At 43.2% G+C, this 20,619-nt stretch overlaps 1 protein-coding gene across 14 annotated transcripts in view; it reads left to right on the top strand.

Moving 5' to 3' along the window:
• The window catches only part of stk33 (serine/threonine kinase 33), a 219,042-nt gene that overhangs the window by 73,614 nt on the left and 124,809 nt on the right, over positions 1-20,619 (top strand). For 5 of the 14 annotated variants that reach the window (XM_086007923.1, XM_086007926.1, XM_086007927.1 and 2 more), the window contains 3 exons: positions 6,330-6,427; positions 9,905-9,981; positions 10,318-10,545. The exons of 1 other annotated variant lie outside the window; for it this stretch is intronic. In XM_086007923.1, coding sequence (XP_085864049.1) covers positions 10,538-10,545 — 8 coding nt within the window. In that variant the 5' untranslated portion in view covers positions 6,330-6,427; positions 9,905-9,981; positions 10,318-10,537. Of the gene's footprint in view, positions 1-6,329; positions 6,428-9,904; positions 9,982-10,317; positions 10,546-11,305; positions 11,455-20,619 lie in introns of all 14 variants that reach the window. 8 more of the 14 variants (XM_086007933.1, XM_086007932.1, XM_086007925.1 and 5 more) reach the window with 6 other exon arrangements.

Raw genomic sequence — 20,619 nt, 5'->3', positions numbered from 1 at the left:
AGGTGGTGTTGATTGGGAACTAAAAATTGAGGAACAAGCAATAGAAGAGTTGCAGGTTCTGCAATTGACACCAGAAGAGAAGAACATGCCGTTAGTGGAAGCAGTGAAGGTAGCAAGCAGCAGGTGAGTGTGTGTTAGGAATGAAAGTGAGAGGTGGTACAGTGGGTGTCTTGTTTTGCACACCTTGTACAAAAATAATAAATTGCAGGACAACCGAGTATTACAGTTTAAACTCTTTTATGAAGCATCAGGTCTGTGATTTCAATCATACAGCACAGTGGGGACAAGATGGAGTTAGGACCCCTTACAGATGCCTACAGGCCAATGACAACTCAGCATGTGATCACATGTGAATATAATAGGTATTCCTTACAGATGCCTGCGGACCAATGATAATTCAATATGCAAATGTTACATCCCCTTTTAAAAGAAAAATGTTATGCATTACTTTTAAACCTTCTTCTACATAATGTTCTCAGTAGCATAAACATAAGTAAACTCAGCATTTAACTAGCACTGAAAACATCTCAACGTTTCAATAATGATGTACAGTTTTTTTTTAAGGCAGCGATCCGCCTACACCCTTTGACAGTTTACAAGTCAAGGATAACTCTAGGCTTGACCTCGCGTCCCGACCTTGGGTGGTATGCAACTGAGCATGCTCCTGAATCGGTCAACAATTCCGGTTCAGGTTTAGGTTCAGGTAAGTATGATGTGTTTTGTGTATTGCTCTGTTCATCACACTCTGTTGAACTGATCCTCTTGTCGGAATGACGGTGTTGTTCCTTGGTGTTCAGGAGGTGCCTGCGATTGCGGCGGTACACCTGTCCTTCTGGGGTGCGGACGTGATACGATCGCTCAGTGTCAGCTGGCTGGATGACGACTGCTGGCTTCCAGTAGTCATGCTCCTGGATTCTGACGGATTCTCCATTGTGCAGCGGCGGCAGTAGTCTAGCTGACCTGTCATAGTATCTCTTTTGGTGTTGCTGTCTCTGTACACATTTTGCATGCACTTGCTTGGAGCGAAGTCTGCGGCTCATCAACAGCTGTGCTGGTGACTTGAAGTTGTCCTCGTTGTTTCATGTGAACAGATCCGTTGCCGCGACCTGCCAGGGCCTGTCTGGGAAACGGTGAGGTATCATGGGCTCTTTGACATTTGATGGGCGGCGTTCTAGACAAATGGAACATTTTCCGACAATGTCCTCAATGTGTTTGCACATTCCGGGCCAAAACATAATGTCACATGCTCTTTGTTTGCATTTTTCCATGCCCATATGTCCAGCATGAATTTTTTGTCAACATCTCTTCTCTGAGACTGGTAGGAATGATGATTTTCTCCCCTTTGAAGATGATTCCGTTGATTTGTGACAGTTCGTCTCTGTGGTTCCAGAATTCAGATATGCTCTGAGGGCATTTCCTCCTTTCCTCGGGCCATCCTTCATGTATGACTTTGCTCAGCAGTGTGAGTTGTGCATCTTTCTCTGTTTCTGCTTGGATCTCCTTCAGTTTTGAGTCACTCACAGGTAAACTGTTGTGCACCTGCACATCCATGCCTTCACTGAGGCTGCTGTCCTGGTAGCTAAGAGACTTTCTGGAGAGCGTGTCTGCGACAGGAATGTCTTTGCCTGGATGGTGAATGATTGTGAAGCCGTACTTCTGCAGCTGAAGGATCATTCTCTGTAGCCTTGGTGGAGCTGCAGCTAGTGGTTTCCTCATGATTGACTCGAGGGGCTTGTGGTCGGATTCCACAATGACTTGTCGGCCATAGACGTACTGGTGGAAACGCTTACATCCAAACAGAATTGCATATAGCTCTTTCTCAATTTGAGCATAGTTGATTTCACTGTCTGAGAGAGATCTGGAAGCGTAGCCGATGGGCTTTCCTTCTTGCAGTAATACTGCACCTAGTCCGTACTTTGACGCGTCCACTTGTAGTCTGAGCTCTTTGTTGGGGTCGAAGTAGGCAAGAACTGGTCCTGGTTCTCTGGTGATTAGGTCTTTCATTTTCTGAAATGCTGTGTCATGTTGTTTGTCCCACAGGAACTCATTGGATTGTTTGAGCAACTGACGCATGGGTGCGTTGATTTCGGAGAGGCTCGGGGCAAACTTGGCTAAGTAGTTAACCATGCCTAGTACTGTCTCTAGCTCTGCGCGGTTTTTCGGCAGCTCCATCTTCTTGATGGCGGAGATTTTCTCTGGATCCGGCTTAATGCCATCAGTTGAGAGGCGATGCCCGAAATAACTGATCTCGGTGGATCCGATTATGCTTTTCTCGGGGTTGAGCCGGATACCTTTCTCCTGTGATCTTTGTAGCATCGCACGGAGGTTCCTGTCATGTTCCTCTCTATTCCTGCCATAGATGAGGATGTCGTCTACGATTGCGACTACTCCGTCGAGGCCTTCATAGGTTTCGTCGATGTTCCGCTGGAATTCATCCTGAGCTGAGATAAGACCAAATGGTAAACGCAGAAATTGGTAGCGTCCAAATGGTGTGTTGAACCTTGTTAACTTAGATGACTCTTCCATGAGCTTGATAGTCCAGTATCCTGATCAGTGTAATGGATGCACGAAGTAACGTGCTCCCACTAGCTTGGGTGTGATGTCATCTAACGTTGGTAGAGGGTAGTGAGGGCGTTTGATAGCCTTGTTCAAATCTCTCGGGTCGAGACAGACTCTGAGCTTGCCTGTACGTGGTTTCTCAACCACTACTAACGTGTTGACCCAGTCTGTCGGTTCTGTTTCACGGACGATGATTTCTGTATTCTCCATGCTCTGCAGCTCCTCCTTCAGGCGACTACGTAGAGCAAGGGGTATCCTTCTCGGTGGGCAAACCACAGGGGTTGCTGCTGGGTCAAGGTGAATAGTGCATTCACCTGGGAATAGTCCGATTCCTTTGAAAGCGTCAGCAAACTCCTCCATGACTGTCTGCTTCTCAAGTAGTGCTGTCAATTATAGCACTAGCTTGACGAGGTCCATGTCTAAACATGCCTTTAGACCTAGCACTGGAGGTGCTCGAGTGTCAACAATGTAAAAGTCCAACATCATGTCGCTTTCTTTGTACTTGCATTTCATCACGCATGTGCCTTTTACAATGAGCTGCTCACCCCCATAGCCGGTCAGTCTGCGTGAGGTGGGCTGTAGCTCACACTCATCCTTCAAGCTGTGATACTCACTCAGAGGAATTACATTAACCTGAGCTCCAGTGTCCAGTTTAAACCTAAGCTCTGTGCCCTGTTTTCCTATCTCAATATCGGCAAAGGATTGCTCAGTCTCTGAAATATGTTTTTATTGTGACACAGAATCAATAAACAGTTCCTCTGCATTTGACTATCTGGCATTTGGCTGTCACTCACTGTGTGTACTGCTCTTCCGAAAGCAGTCCTGCAAACTTTAGCAAAGTGGTTCCATTTAGCACATTGCCTTCCTTTGGCGGGGCAATGCTTCTTTTCTCCATGCATCTTGTTTCCACAATATCCACAGTTTTTGAAGCATTTTATGTCTGTGTCGCTCATTTTTAGAACTCTGAAACACGCTCTCTGGGCGGTGTTTTTTGGTGTGTGTCTATTAACTGCGTGCACTGTCTGTTCACTCGAGCTGTTTGTGGCGCCGGTTATGGTTTTCAACTGTGCTTGGGCTATCTCGTGTGATCTAGCTATGTCCATAGCTTTGTCCAGCGTTAGCCCGGACCCAATATTCAAAAGTTTCTCTTTCACTTTAGCTGAATGTATTCCAAACACGATGCGGTCTCTGACCATCTCATCTTTATCTGCATATACACAGTCTTTTACCAGCAGTTTTAACTCAGTCACGAACTGTTCAAACGACTCACTAGCTCCTTGTACTTTCTCCTGAAACTTATACCTAGCGAATATCGTATTTGTCTTGGGCATCACATATGCTTCAAAACGGTCAAAATAACTTTTCAGTACCTTTGCTTCATCCGCGGTGAGAGACCATGTGTTAAAAATGTCTCTCCCTTTTTCTCCGATCCACAGGAGTAGGTAGCTGCATCTTTCTTCCTCCCCTTTGCTTTTCAACGGACCCGAGAGCATTAACTGCACGTGTTGCTTGAACTTGCACCATTCTCTATGTAAGTTCAAAGATTCCCAATTCATTCGAGGTAAGGGAGCTCCAACGATGTCCATTTCAAATCCCTGTTCTCACACCATGTCTTGTTTTGCACACCTTGTACAAAAATAATAACTTGCAGGACAACGAAGTATTACAGTTTAATTGTTTTATGAAGCATGAGGTCTGTGATCTCAATCATGCAGCACAGTGGGGACAAGATGGAGTTAGGACCCCTTACAGATGCCTACAGGCCAATGACAACTCAGCATGTGATCACATGTGAAAATAATAGGTATTCCTTACAGATGCCTGCAGGCCAATGATAATTCAATATGCAAATGTTACAGTGGGCCCTTGTGATTGGTGGTGAGGGATGTCATGCAGAGGTGGTAAGTGCTCTGAATGCTGGGGGAGGGAAGGAAGGGACTGTAACCAGTGCAATGCAGGAGATGGGGCAAGGAGGAGCTGTAATCACCTTTGCTGATCTTGTGAGGTCATTGAACCTCTTCTTACACTGTATCCAGATCCTTGGGGTGATGCTACAAGAACTCACTTGATCTTGTACGTGTCTTCAAGCTTTCTGAGTGAGTCTGTTGGGCATCCTCTTCCCACTTTATGGGAAAGCACTTCCCTCCCGGCCCTAACCTCTGCTAACAACATCTCTAGGGTGGAGTCCGAGAACCTGAAGGCAACTTTCCTCTCATTGCAGTGCTATCCAACATGTAACAGAATCAAACTCTGAACTCAATACAGTGATTTAAAATCATTTTGAAGAGGTACATTCTCCCTTGAAATATGGTGCCTCGGGAGTCCTGACGGAAATTCCCCACAAATTTGGGCGGGTGGGTGTCCTGCTGCTGACTCAATTTGCTGGCCAGCCCACCAATCATATGGTAATGAGGCCCAGCCATTAAAATCGGCTAGGCCTCGTGCTGATAACGTCGTTCGGGCACACCGCCTGCCCCACGTCACACCCATACGGGTCCCGCTTTCCGTTAAAATCGCCCCCCATGCGAAATTGCTGATTTTTTTTTTTTCTTACAGTGCCTAGAGCCTAGCACTATAATTCTTGGAAACTTATATGAAAATGTCTGCAGGTATTAGTCTTCTATTGGTTGTTCAATTCATGAGAATAACCTTACCCAAAATAGCCACTTAAGAATGCTGAAACTTTTTCCTTTTATTGTTGGCATTGAGATTGGTTACTTCATAAATAGTAGAAAGAGTTTTCTTCTGTTTAATGGTAGTGTATTAAGAAACGGTGCCTATATAGTTGTGTGACTCATAATCAATGAGATGTCATTACTATTGTAATAGCTAACTGATTAGTAGTGCATTTCATTGTATCTGCTTTGGAAATTTCTGCTGGTCCTAAATTAATGTCATACTATCTGTAACATATTCATTATCTTATTCTCTGGAGGCTGAACTGCACATTTTTGTGCAAAGTCATGTTCTGCCCATTGGTCCATTGGGTAAAAGCACCACCTAATGTAGCAGTAAATCATATAGACCATTGGATTCCTGAACTGCGTTAGCTGAACAAAGCAGGGACAGTAGTTGGGCCTTAGTATCACTGGATTAGAGAAAAAAAAACAAGTTTCTGGGGAAAAAAACATCTTCTGCTCTTGCTCAAATATGATATTGGTGCATTTACACTACAAGTTCAGCTGTAAATTCAGAGTTTACCTACTTCCTAACCATAATTAACGCTTTAAAAGTAAATTCTTGGTTGTGAAATGCTTTAGGTCTTCCTGAGGATGTGCAATCTGTTATATAAATAGTTTGTTTGCTCTTAATGTTGGACTTGAAATGGTTTCTGGTACTGCAGTTGTACTGTAAACATTGCTAAATTAAATCCCGATAACCATAGCTAGTTTTGTCAAGAAATATATTTGGGCCAGCATTTCCATAGACTACAATTTTTAAAAAAGAGCTATTTATAATATTACTTGTACCTACTGCCATCTTACGTTGGTCATGGGTGGCTACGTCTAAACTGAGACTTTCGTGCAGTATGTACGAAAGATGATCAATGAGCTGACCTACCTTGTGTTGAGCAATGACAATCTAATCAAGGAACATTTTGTGCTTTGGATCGGGAATTCTATGTGTGGAATGAATGGAACGTAGTTTAATACATTGAGTTCAGATTGGAATTCTGTTTGGAATAGATTTGTATTGTGCCTTTATTTTAAGATGTCTATTATTGTGGATGCCTATCATTCATTGGTGCCCATTTATTTTCTCCCATGTAGGTGTGACATGGTGATCTGGAAGTTGCAATAATATGGATGGGACTTTAATTGTTAGACATACCTACAGATTACATTAGACTTCAGCAGACTTGAGTTTGGTAAGATTCAGTATCTTCTCAAATAAATATCCTGCAATTTACCTTTAAGTACTGTAAATAACTTGATAGAAGTAAGGAATAAATTACACATTAAATTTGGTATTTAGTTAAATCGTGGCAATTTTTGTAATTGGCGTGATTTGCTGCAAAGCACAAAAAGTCTCCAAAGCATTTGTATGATCACTTTTTCTACACGAGTAAAATCTAGTTTACAATAGCAAAATACTGCAGATGCTGGAAATCTGAAATAACAACAAAACGCTGGAAAAACTCAGCAGGCCAGGCAGCATCCGTGGAGAGAGAAACAGAGTCAACGTTTCAGGTCTGGGACCCTTCATCAGAACTGGAAAAAGCTGGAGATGTAACAGATATTAAGCAGGTGCAGAGACGGGGGTGGGTGGTGGGGGGTGGGGGCGGGAAGGAATTGAAGGAACAAACTGTGCTTTTGTAAGAGGCAGGAAAGATAAAATGTTGCAAATGGGAATGGCAAAATCATACAGCATGAAAAATGGGGGCAGGGGTTATAGTTTGAAATTGTTGAACTCAATGATGAGTCCAGAAGGCTGTAAAGTGCCTAATCGAAAGATGAGGTGCTGTTCCTCGAGCTTACGTTGAGCTACATTGGAACAATGTAATAGGCCGAGGACACAGAGATCAGAGTGGGAGTGAAGCGGTGAATTAAAGTGACAGGCGACCGGAAGCTCAGGGTCACCCTTACGGACTGAACAGAGGTCTTCCGCAAAGCGGCCACCCAATCTGTGGTTGGTCTCCCCAATGTAGAGGAGACCGCATCGTGAGCAGCGAATACAGTATACTAAATTGCAAGAAGTACAAGTAAATCGCTGTTTCACCTGGAAGGGATGTTTGGGGCTCAGGACAGTGGGAAGGGAGGAGGTAAAAGGGCATGTGTTGCATCTCCTGCGCTTGCACGGGAAGGTGCCAAGCGAAGGGGAATGGCTGTTCGGGGTGATTGAGGAGTGGACCAGGGTGTCGCGGAGGGAGCAGTCCCTACGGAATGCTGAAAGGGGAGGTGAGGGGAAGATGCGTTTGGTGGTGGGATCACGTTGGAGGTGGCGGAGGATGATCCGTTGAATGTGGAGGCTGGTGGGGTGAAAGGTGAGGACAAGGGGAACCCTGTCATGGTTCTGGGAGGGAGGGAAAGGGGCAAGAGCAGAAGTGCGGGAAATGGAACGGACAAGGTCAAGGGCCGTGTCAACCACAGTAGAGGGGAATCCTCGGTTGAGGAAAAAGGAAGACATGTCGGAAGCACTGGTGTGGAAGGTGGCATCGTCAGAACAGACGTGGCGGAGACGGAGAAACTGGGAGAATGGAATAGAGTCCTTACAGGAGGAGGGGTGGGAGGAAGTATAGTCCAGGTAGCTGTGGGAGTCAGTGGGCTTGTAGTGGATGTTTGTCGAAAGCCGATCGCCAGAAATGGAGACGGAGAAGTCAAGGAAGGGAAGAGTCGGAGATGGACCATGTTTAAATATAGTTTATATATACGTAGTTAAAATATAGTTTACACTGTTGTACTCTGGAATGGCTAGTGTGGTTATGACAATCCGTGAATAAGTAAATACATTATTTGGTTGTGTGATTACCCACTTTCTCCAGTAAACATTTAAATCATATTCTCTCTTTCACTTCTGTTGCTCAATCCAATTAGCCCCAATGGAGAAAGAAAGAACTTGCATTTATATAGTGCCTTTCATGTCCTGATGACGTCCTTAAGTGCTTCACAGCTAATGAACATAAGAAATAGGTGCATGCCCCTCGAGCCTGCTCCGCCATTCAATAAATTATGGCTGAACTTCTTTATCAACTTCACTTTCCCGCCCTATCCCCGTATCCCTTGGTGCCCAAAAATCTATCGATCTCAGAAGTACGTTTAAAGAGTAGTCACTGTTGTAATGTAGGCAAACGTGGCAACCAATTTGTGCACAGCCAGGTCCCACAAGCAGCAATTTGATGAAGACCAGATAATCTGTCTTTAGTGATGTTGGTTGAAGGATAAGTGTTGGCGAGGACACAGAGAACTCCTCTACTCTTCTTCGAATAGTGGCATGGGATCTTTTGGTGGATGGGCATCAATTTAGCATCACATCAGAAAGACGGCACCTCCCTACTGCACTGAAATGCCAGCCTAAATTCTGAGCTTATGTCTCTGGAGTGGGGCTTTAGACCCATCACCACTTGACTCCAAGGTGAGAGTGTTACTGCTGAGCCAAGGCTGATGCTTTATGCAAGTCTCTTTGCTTATATTCTGGTTTTCGTGATTTGCTGTGGTCACAACAATTAATTGATACAACAACCCTGATCCATATTTTGGGCTCTACATTCAAATTTACTGATGCTGTGCTCCCGACCCTTTGAATATTCCTGTATTTTACTGAACTTTGTGGGTATACAAATACAAGTAAACAATTTGTGAAACTGGCTGATCTATGAAATTTCTAGTGACCATGCTAACTAATGAAATAGCCGCTGAGATTTTTTTGAGAGAATTCACAATCTCAGTTTTCTTATAAATTCTCAGTAGCTATTTTACTGTAGCACCCATGTTGTTTAATCTGGGTTCCTGGCCTTGCAAGCCCAGAAGAGAACTGAGGAGAAATAGCAGAAAAATAAAAGGCAAAACTAAAGAAATGTTAGGAGGGGAAGAAACACAGAAATCAGAAGGGGAAAAAAAAGCAGTGATTGAGGAAAAAAAAAGAAACCAGTGAGTAAACTTTATCCTTTTATGTATACTATTCATAAACAGTTATAGAAAAGTATGAAAACCTTTTCATTGTTTTTACCTTTTATTTGCTTGATGCATTCACACTGGTGTATTTACAGAAAATATGCAGACAAACGTTAAAAAATGCAGCAAATGTGCAGTTCTCACAGAAGTTTGATTGAGATTTGGAAGTACTGGATGCAAGTTTCACTGGAGCCATTCTATTTACAATTTATTTTCCAGTGAATGCATCTTTAATCGGAACTTTTAAACAAAATAAAGATATGAAGAATTGCATATTTCAAAATAACATGATTAAATTTACTAATAAAATTGTATCTTTGTCTTTTAATACCTTTTACAGGAAACTTTGTGCTATCCGGCACCGACGGGACCGAGCTGTTGCCGTCCCATCAAAACTGCCGGACAAACCAGCGCTAATGTTGAAACATATGGAGATTTTGAGCTCCGTATCTGGCAACAAACCCTGTACAGCTTCTAAACAGTCGGCCGTACCTTCCAAGCGTCTCTGTAGCTTAGCAACAGCTTCAGCGAGAGCTTGCAGAGCCTGACTGGTGGGAAAAAAAAAGCAACGAAAAGAAAAAAAACCCTAACGAAACGGCTCCTGATTTTTGCCGGTGGCTCGAGCATTCCGGACAGTTAACCTCCGGATAAACCAAAGTTTCCTGTATTCACATTTTTGTCAAGGCCTCCACCCATCTCAAAAGCTTAGTTTTTAACTGGACATTTTCCCCCAGAACAGTTGAAAGGAGTTACCAACCACACCTGCACTATCGCAGCATATGCAGTTTTCAGAATTTACCTGCATACATCAGTAAGTTTTTCTTTGAACTCTCAATGTGCAAACTATAAACTGATTTTGTACCTGCAGCAGGGAGAATTGGCCTCACTGAATTTTGTAAGGCTTGACAATCCTCCTTATTTTAATAGCGCAGTTGACTTGGGGGAAGAAATCCGATGAGGGAGGGAAATGCTTTTTGTTTGGCTGCAAAATCACTTAGATGGGGATTACAATGGAGGAATGTGGGGATAATTGCCCCATTTTGAATGCAGTCTTCTAGGTCATTTGCTTACAGTATGATTGAGCAGCCATTAAAGTCTAGATTCCCTGCCAATTTATAACATCTGGATGTCTTGTATGTACTTCTAGGTGACAGCTGCTCTCTGCTACTGTGAACAAATTACTTGAGAGACTCCATTCACTCACTTGGCAACCTCCATCCAAGCAACTCGCATGTCTGTTTTGAAAGGTGGGGGCCTTGACCTCCAATGAAGGCTGCTGCCTTTTGTTGCACCTCCTGCAGCAGGATCTCAATGGTGTCACCTTCAAGAGGGCAGTTTTTCCCACATTCCTCTTTGCCTCCATTGTAATGCTAAAGTAAGTATACCCACCACATTACAGAATTATACACATGGTACAAGTCAAGACTGATGTGCGGCACCCTTAGGAAGATAGAATGCAAAAGAACAAATATAATATTTTCCCTTTTCTACACGCTCTGTCATTGCAGAAAATCTGAAAGAAACACCTTTTCTGGGACATACAAAAACACTTACACTGTGACACATAAATGTTGAAAGGTGTGGAATAGGCAAACGGAGAGTAGATGCAGTTTAATGTGGAGAAGCGTGAAATAATGCATCTTGAGAGGAAAAGTAATGAATGGGACTATACATGATTTGCATTGGAGTGCATTCACATGAGGAGGGATGGGGATTTGCTATGTGGATGGCTGTCTGGTGCTCTGCCAAATTCTGTTATCTCAATGTCTTGTGTGTGTGTGTGTCTTTCCAGGGGAAGGCTGCTCACAACTACTGTGAGCACATAGGCACCGGTGAGGGACCTGCTCATTTAAAGGAGCTGTTGAGATTTCAAGAAATGGCTTTTAGCATTTTTGGTCAGGAATCTATGAAAGGAGTAGGGAGGGAGAATTTGGAATTATGCTTTCACTGCTGAGCAAGTATGCTCCTTTTATTAGTCTTATTGATATCCTTAATCTCTCACCCAGTAACACAGAGGCATACATTGCACAACAATAGCATGACATGACATGACATGCTATATATTTGCTTTGTACTGTTCTTGGCAACCATTTCATCCTGAAATCTTTGTATTGCATCTCTTTGTCTTCCTATAGGGTCTTCCCAAGATAAAGCAGCACTAGCTAATGACATTCAGGACCTGAGCACTTCACAGCAGGTTGCGTCACATGCTCCACCTGTATCAAGCACCATCACAGATCCAAGGACCTTGGGAAATATAGTGAATTTGAGGAGAAAGCACCAGGTAAAGCATCAATTACATGTGAGAACAGCAAGAGTGTGTGGCAACGAAGAAGTAGCAAGAAGTTGCCTAGAGAGACAACCCAAGACTTCCTCTGCTCTATGGGCAAGGAATTAGTACCTTATTGGGTCAGTCTTCAGAAGAGAGTTGATCAGTCAGTGGCATTTTTGAGATGGTGGTGAACCCTCTGAGGAATCGTTGGAGAATGTGCAGCAGTACACCTTTTGTGTGAGAGATGTACACAACTGCAGTGCTATAGAGTACAGAGAAACTTATGGCTATCTCCAAGGAGGCCCAGAGGTCAAAAGGACGAAGTGCAGACACATTCTCCCATGAACCCTGTCTCTGGGGCTGTTGAAGCTTGGGGGCCCCAACTTGCAGGAGGCTGCTGCTGCCAGATTAGTTTGAGACAGCCTTGATAGTGAGAATTACACTTTGCTGTGTTATTCTACAGTCTGGTCTCCTGTAGGCTACTCGTCACCCTGTTAGGGTACCCAGTGCCTGGGGCATAACAGAAGTGGCGGCAAATAAGGCAGCCTCATCTCTCATGGTAACTGCATATCCTTCCAACATAGCCCACCCCCTGAAGAAGTACTAGTGCTGGTGGTGGAAGCCCACACTCCAAAGTACAATGCCACCTCCCTTGAAGCTCCGTAATGCACAACAGCAGCCTGCCACCACACTTCTACCTCTCACTCAGTGAGCACTTAAATGCTGTAGCTGGTTAGGCTGTTAATCACCAAAGAGAAGTGTGATAAACAAGGAGTAAATGTCACCATATACAGGAAACTTTGTGATATCCGGCACTGACGGGACCGGCGTGTTGCCGATCTATCAAAACTGCCGGACATACAAAGTTAATGTTGAAGCATATAGAGGTTTTCATCTCCGTATCTGACAACAAACACTGTTGCTTAGCAACAGCTTCTAAAGAGTCGGCTGCAGCTGCAAGCGTCTGTAGCTGAAGCTGTCGCTATTGCTACAGACCTTGCAGTGGCTGACTGGGGGGAGAAAAAAGAACGAGATCTAAAAAAACTTACAGAAAACGGCTCCTGATTTTTGCCGTTAGATCGAGTATTCCGGACATACAACCTCCGGATAAACCAAAGTTTCCTGTACATTTTGAGTAGTTTATTTATCTGTAGTGCACACAGCTTTTGTTGAGACGGGCCATGCTAAGTTAATAACAATATTAGGATAGTGCAGGATGGCAGTTAAGATGGAGTGAATGGAAATGTCTGCCGCACCAATCTTCCTGGCTGCACCACAGGCACTTCCTCTTTCTCTCTTTTGTCATCCTCCAACTCTTCTTCACCCTCCTGCTACTACTGTGCTATGGGTCTTCCCTTCATCCTGCTGCATGCTTACTTTTATTTGCATTGCAAAGTTATGTGGGACCATAATTATTTTCAACATTTTAGCTGGGTTACAGAGGATTCTGCTTCTCCGCGCCCCCTCCCCCAGTCTGAGTAATCCAAACAGTTGAATCTTTGCTTTAGCATCTCAATGGCATGTTCTACAGTAAATCTGGTGAGACATGCACCTCCGTTGCATTTGTGTTTCCAGCATGGCTTCCAAGACTCCAGGATATGGCAGATCGCACCCATGTACACATTAGGGCTCCTCACATCAACTCCATTCACTGCATGAACAGAAAGAGCTTCAGGTTATGTAAGCAACATCAGAATGCAAGGTAGTGTGTGACTACATCATAGGGCACAAGAAAATGCACATTACAGGAAACTCTTTTTTATCCGGCACCGACAGGACTGGCGTGGTGCCAGTTGATCAAAAGGTCTGGATTACAGAGAGGTATACTTGCCAAGGTACGAGAGCCCCTGTTACATGGCCACAGGTGCAGGACCCCTGGTTACATGGCACTTGTGCAGGAGTCCCGGTTACACGGCCACAGATCCAGGAACCCCGGTTACACGGCCACTAATATATAGTAAAACTTACCTGAACCTACTCCCAAATTTTGCCGGTTAAAAGAGAGTTTCCGAAGCATCCATGATACCTTCGTTTTGTGGCAGGCCACATTGCCTGCGTTATTTGAAAGCTCAGATTTGTTTTTAGTGATGTTGACTGAGGGATAAATATTGGCCAGGACACTGGAGAACACTCCTGCTCTTTGAATAGTACCATGGTCTCTTGCATCCACCTGAAAGGGCAGATGTGTTCTCATAAATTCATGCTTTACTCCACATCACCAATGGAGTCTCTCAAAATTGGGCCTTCTATCTTCTCGTTCTATGTAAACTTTTCACTTCAAAGTATCTTGAGAACCATTTAGAGTATGTTTAAACCCTAAATTCAGTTAATCTTTCACATTTGAACTATTACTGCGTGTTTTAATTTACTTCAGCGAGCTAGATATATTTATTATTCTAAAACACATTTTTCTGTATTTATTGTAGCAGAAAGATTATTCCTAAGTTTTTCTTTTTTAGAGAACAAAAGAGAAGCAAATTAAATGTTGAAAGCTTTTCAAGTAAACAACTCTGACTAATTACATACATTGGTGTTTGTTTAAAGCAATATATATGTATATAAAATTCAATACGTGGACCGCATGTTTCATTGAAAACTTTTATGGTAACCATACCCCATTAGTAAACCTATTATACTGCTTGTGGTATTAGATCAGTTACCCCTGTCGGAAGCACTGTGATCAGAGTTTTCAACATCAACCACCCTGGTGTCCTAGACAACAGGGCTAATTGGTGGGGTCATAAGCAGCATTTCCTGCTCTACAGTGTAAAGCTAAGATGAACTAGTAAATTAATGTCTGTTTATTCTTCTGCACCTGAAGACACAGGCCCCAGAAGAAGTCCCCGTCTATAATTCCACCATATCTGTCTGCCTTTGTTGATGCCCTGCTGCCACACTTCCAACGAAGTAACACCAACGAAGTGAGACCAGTTCCAAGGAGTTTCTGGCCATAGTGCTTCATAGAGTATTTGATAAACTATGTCTATATTTACAACATTCAATGTCATTCTTCACAAGGTATTTCTCCAGTGCTGGTTAACGGAGTTAATTGCTTAGCATTAAAAACATTTTGAATGGCAATCTGCAAAATAACTACTACTTTCTCTGGGGCGGGGAGTGTGAATCCCAACACCCACTCTGACAACACTGTCCTAACATACCCACTGTTTTTATTTCCTTCAGCCAATAACCTGTCTGTGTCTAGGTTTTATCTTAAATTTCTACTGCTTTCAGTTTCATCAGTCAAACTTATCACATGTTTTTTTTGAAATCCTAAGTACACCACAGCATATCATTTTTCACTGTCCACTTGGGATGTAATTTCTTCAACAAAAAAGTCAAGCAAGGTAGTCAGGCAGGATTTACTAACTTTCAAAGCCATGTAGCCCCGTAATTATTCGATTATTCTCATACAGGTGGTACTCAGGTTTGCTCCTAATAATTGTTATTTTAGTAGATATTGATGTAACACTTATGGGTTTGCAGTTGTCTGAAATAAATTTGTACCCTTCTTGAAAATCAATATTGTGTTGGCTTCTTTCCCATCTTGTGGTACCGCTCCAACATTCAGTTACATTCTTATGATCATTGCCAACATTTCACAACTTTAATCTCTAGTCTCTGTTGGTACCTGGCTATTTTGAGCCCTTTAAGCTTGTCTTGAACCTCCACCTCATTAATGTTGAAATCCTAAATCTACATGGACTACTCCATTAATGCAGGACATGTTAGTAATCTTCTCTGTTTAATACTTCAAAATTAAGTTTATTAACTGTTCTCTGCTCATCCTCCAATGCATCCCCCTTGGCATCTTTTAAGGTTCTATCCTCTTGCTGTCAAAGTACTGAAGGACTTCTTTGCTGTTTTTGGCATCTGCACCTATATTCATCTCCAGCTCCTTTTTTTTGCCCTTTTGACAAGCATCTGAAGTTTCCTATAATCTTCTAAGTGGGCCTTCTGCCCCTTATCTCAATGCTGATTCTGCCTTACTAATCTATTTATATTCTATTTGCAGTTATGTTTTGTGAGTCTACTCTAGTTAATCTTGGGTCTTTGTTCTGTATGTTCTCAGTATGCCTTTTGAGGTACTCAAGTTAGTCTTCTTGGTGGAGGTGTTAAATAATTTCCTCCCAATTAGACTGCTTTAGCTCTTATGTTGGCATTTTAAAAATTATACATATAGCTGTTGGCTGTGTGCAGTGTTGACTCCTAAAATATAATGAACTTAATCATATTATCGTCATCAGCACTAGAAATGCCTCGACTTTCATTTTATGTATGCTGTCAGGATCACGCCATTGCCAAGTCCAGTTGAAAACTCGCTGTGGCTTCCCTGTCACACTGGGTCATGAAGCAATCGTGCATTATACTTACCAATTCTGACTCTGACGTTCCAGTTTACATTTGGTTGGCTAAAATCCTCCATTGATATACCTTCCCATTTCACAAATCCTCCCTTTTGAGAGATTATCCTGTACTTCCTTTTATTCTAAGCTGGCAGTCGGTAGCAAGCGCCTAGTGTTATATTAGGTTTCTTTGTGTCAGAAATCTCCAGCTAGAGTATTTTGTTGGATAATTTTTCCTCATTTCTGTTTCCTTTACCTGTATAAAGATAAGAGGCCAATATTTCAGGTTCTGCCCAAAACAATAACCTGTCATTTCTCCTTTTGAATACAGTCACTGTCTACATATAGGATGATGTCCTCAGCAAATGTGATAATGCTGCTGGAAGTGCCCTTCCCCACATGGTTTATGAATACCATATGGTTTATGAATAATATAAACAGCAGGGGACTTGGAACTGTGGAATCTACTGGTTACTATCCTCCAGACTAAGTCTGGTACATTTAATGTCACCATTTTCTGTTGATTGCTTTTTATTGGCAAACCAGATTTGAATCCAGCTAGCTAATTTGTTGTCTATCGTATGCACCGTTATTATCATCAAATTAAAGCTTGGATGTGGAACCTAATCAGTTACCTGCAAAATTTAAGTAATTCAGATCCACTGGATAACTCTTGTCCACTGATTCAACCACCTCCCCAAAGAATTTCAGTAGATTTGTGAGGCATGACCTATTACTTCTAAAACTAAACTGACTGCATCTTATGCGGTTAGATGAATATTAATTGAATTCTGTAAAATGCTGTGTCGTGTTTTCCACATTTGAAAGTTAGATTTGCTTATCTTTAACTCACTGATTCATGTCCGTACCTCATCCGAGGAACACCTAGTCTATTTACCTAATGTTCAAACTACTGTCATGGGAAACAGTCTCTTCAGCAATTGAAAAAGAATGCCCAAGCATCATCTGGACACTGCAGAAGCTACAACTGTACTTAAAACTGTATCTACTGTGTATTCTCGCCACAATCCCTGAGTGTAATTACAATCAACCCGTCCCAATTATGCAGCTCTGTTGTGAGGGAGCGTCGCCCTGCACAAATACAATACGAGTATCCGATGCCCTTGTCTTGTGGACTGTGAAAGTTCAGTAGCAGCCTGGACTAGCTAGCACAAGGTTTGTGTAAAGGGCATCTTTCAGCTTTGCAAAAGCATTTTCTGCATCAGTGGACCCGATCATTTGGTTGGGCTTCACCTTCCATGTCAAAATAAATAAGCCTTGGTCCGCATAAGTGTTGTGTTAACAATATTCAGAAGTATTGAATCTGAGGTGAGTGATCTGACAAAAATATTTCTTGCATTCTTCTTTCTTTCTGCCATGTTAAATAAGGGGCTAAAAATCTGGCTCACTCAGGAAATGGCTCAGCTTGTTTTGATGTACTGTATTCCCAGAGCAGATGTTGTCCCTGATGCTCCTCATTGGAATGCATGTTAGCACTTATTTCTGGGGTGCTACGAAGAGGACAAATATGCAGAAACTTCCAATACCAGCTCTTTGTCCCAATAGTGCATGATGTGCATTTCCTGGCGTGCAAGTGGAAAGGAGCTTTGTTATAAGTATATGTTAATGACACGGGAGTGCCATTCTGATGTTTCCCACATTTTTTATCGTGGCTAACACGTCTACAGAAACAAAAAACTAAATACATGAGGGAGAAAGGACTAGAAGAATATATTGATGGGGTTAGATGAGGAAGGGTAGGAGGAGGCTTGTGTGGAGCATAAACACCGGCATAGACCTTTTGGGTCAAATGGCCTGTTTCTGTGCTCTAACTGCTATGTAATTCTATGTCGTATAACTGGGTGTCCCAAGATTTCTAGGCACTAAAAGGCACAAATAATAAACTGCTGTTTTTAGGCCATGTTTACCCATTTTTCATTTTTTTGCTTTGTTCCTGGCATATAGATTCTCCTGAGCCTTTGTGCCAATTGTTTTTTTTCTGCAAGACCATGCAACACCCTCACCTCTGACAAGTGCGAGGAGCTCATGGACTTCTTTGTCTCTAAGATTGAGACCATCCGTTCAGCTGCCTCTGCCACTTCCTTGCCTTCCCCTAGCCCACCAGGCCAAACTTCCTCTAAGATTCCCCCCTGCCCTATCCCTGACCTCGCATCTTTCTGCAGTTTCTCTCTGATCTGCCCTCCTGAACTCTCCGTGCTCATCTTCTCCATGAGACCCACTTCCTACTCTCGACCCTATTTCCACCAAACTGCTGACCACCCAACTTCCTTTTCTGGCTCCCATGTTAGCTGACATTGTTAATGGTTCTATCTCCTCAGGTACTGTCCCCCTCTCCCTCAAATCTCTTAGCATCACCCTTCTCCTCAAAAAACCAACCCTTGACCCCATCGTCCTTGCAAACTACTGCCCCATCTCCAACCTCCCTTTCCTCTTAAGTCCTTCAACGTGTTGTCGTCTCCCAAATCCGTGCCCATCTTTCCCACAATTCCATTTTTGAATCCCTCCAATCAGATTTCTGTCCCGCCACAGTACCGAAACGACTCTCATCAAAGTCACAAATGACATCCTTTGTGACTGACAACGGTAAACTATCCCTTCTCGTCCTTCTGGACTTGTCTGCAGCCTTTGACATGGTTGACCACTCCATCCTTCTCCAACGCCTCTCCACCGTCGTCCAGCTGGGTGGGACTGCACTCGCCTGGTTCCATTCTTATCTATCTAATCGTAGCCAGCGAATCACCTGCAATGGCTTCTCTTCCCGCTCCCGTATCATTACCTCTGGTGTTCCCCAAGGATCTTTCCTTGGCCCCCTCCTATTTCTCATCTACATGCTGCCCCTTGGCGACATCATCCGAAAACACAGTGTCAGTTTACACATGTACGCTGACGACACCTAGCTCTACCTCACCACCACTTCTCTCGACCCCTCCACGGTCTCTAAATTGGTTCTGGATGAGCAGAAATTTTCTGCAATTAAATATTGGGAAGACCGAAGCCATTGTTTTCGTTCCCCGCCACAAACTCCGTTCCCTAGCCACTGACTCCATCCCTCTCCCTAACACCTGTCTGAGGCTGAACCACACTATTCGCTACCTTGGTGTCAAATTTGACCCTAAAATGAGCTTCCGACCACATATCCGCGGCATAACGAAGACTGCCTATTTCCACCTCCGTAACATCGCCTATCTCTGCCCTTGCCTCAGCTCATCCGCTGCTGAAACCCTCATCCATGCCTTTGTTACCTCTAGACTTGACTATTCCAATGCACTCTGGGCTGGCCCCCTACGTTCTATGCTACATAAACTTGAGGTCATCTAAAACTCTGCTGCCTGTGTCCTTACTCGCACCAAGTCCCATTCACCCATCACCACATTGCTCGCTGACCTACATTGGCTCCTGGCTAAGCAATGCCTTGATTTCAAAATTCTTATTCTTGTTTTCAAATTCCTGCATGGCCTCTCCCCTCCCTATCGCTGTAATCTCCTTCAGCCCCACAACCCCCCCCCCCCCTTCCCGAGATATCTGCGCTCCTAATTCTGCCCTCTTGAGTATCCCTGATTATAATCGTTCAACGATTGGTGGCCGTGCCTTCTGTTGCCTAGGCCCTAAGCTCTGGAATTCCCAGCCTAAACTCCGCCTCGCTACCTCATTTTCCTCCTTAAAACCTACCTCTTTGACCAAGCTTTTAGTCATCTGCCCTAATTTTTCCTATGTGGCTCGGTGTCATTTTTTTTGTCTTAATACACTTGTGAATCACTTGGGACATTTTACTACGTTAAAGGTGCTATATAAATGCAAGTTGTTATGATGGCCATCAATAGGCTTCCCAGTGCAAGGTGCTGCAAAGAAGAGAGACCCCTGTAGAAATGCCAGGCAGGTTGCGATGTACAGGAGGTGCTCTATGCCCATGCTTTGAATTTCACATGGGCAGACAGAGGTGATGAGATTATTAGCGCATGTTGAATGGTTCTTCAGTAGTATCCTGATCACAGCATGTAGCGCTTTATGTGCTACTGGATTAAAGGGTCACATGCCAGCAAAGTCTGATTAGTTGCAATTGCCAAGATATCACCAACCATCTTTTTAGGCTTTGGCGCACTTAACCTGCCAATGACTGTGGGGATGTGTCTTTAAAAGTTCTGGGTTAGCAGAGTCAGATGCAGAGTTTGGTCACTGGCTGTGCCAGCCCAATCAGCTAAAGTCCGCAAATGGGGCTTTCTTTTTTCCTTCATTTTTTTTTGTTGCTGCTTAATCCCCTGCCTGTTCACCCTTGAGAAAGGCTGCTAATGGATTGAAATGCCTTTTGAAACTTTCTAAAGGCTTTCAGAATTTATTGATCTCCTGATTTTGATACTTCCCTTTAATGTTCCCACACTTGGCCCAGTCTGCACCTGGATCTGTGAGCAAAGAAGTTGACACAGGAAATTAGTGCTATCAGCATATTACCACTCCGACAGAATCAGCACCACTTCTTAACCTTTCCACACGACTGGCACTAGCCGAAGAAAATCAGGGCTATATGTCTGACGCATCCAGGATATATGTCAATCCATTCAATTCAAATACAAGCATCCTGTGGATTTTATTTGAATTTATGTTTTATTGGCAGCTCTATTTGAATTTAAGAGATGCCAATTTACATTTCCTGGTCAGATTTTGAAAAGTATCTCAGTCTGTTTTGTTCCAATTAAGTAGTCAATTTGAAACCATCAGAGAGATATAGATGGACCAGGGAGATCCTATAGAAAGTGAGCAACAAACCATCATATAATGTAAAATCAGGGAGCTTGAACTAGGTCCAGTTCATATT

Source organism: Somniosus microcephalus, chromosome 15 (assembly GCF_052327205.1).
Source record: "Somniosus microcephalus isolate GS21.2 chromosome 15, FLI_Smic_1.0, whole genome shotgun sequence".
Classification (NCBI taxonomy): Eukaryota; Metazoa; Chordata; class Chondrichthyes; order Squaliformes; family Somniosidae; genus Somniosus; species Somniosus microcephalus.
The sequence above is the reverse complement of the archived record's forward strand: the minus strand, read 5'-3'. Positions and strand labels throughout refer to the sequence as shown.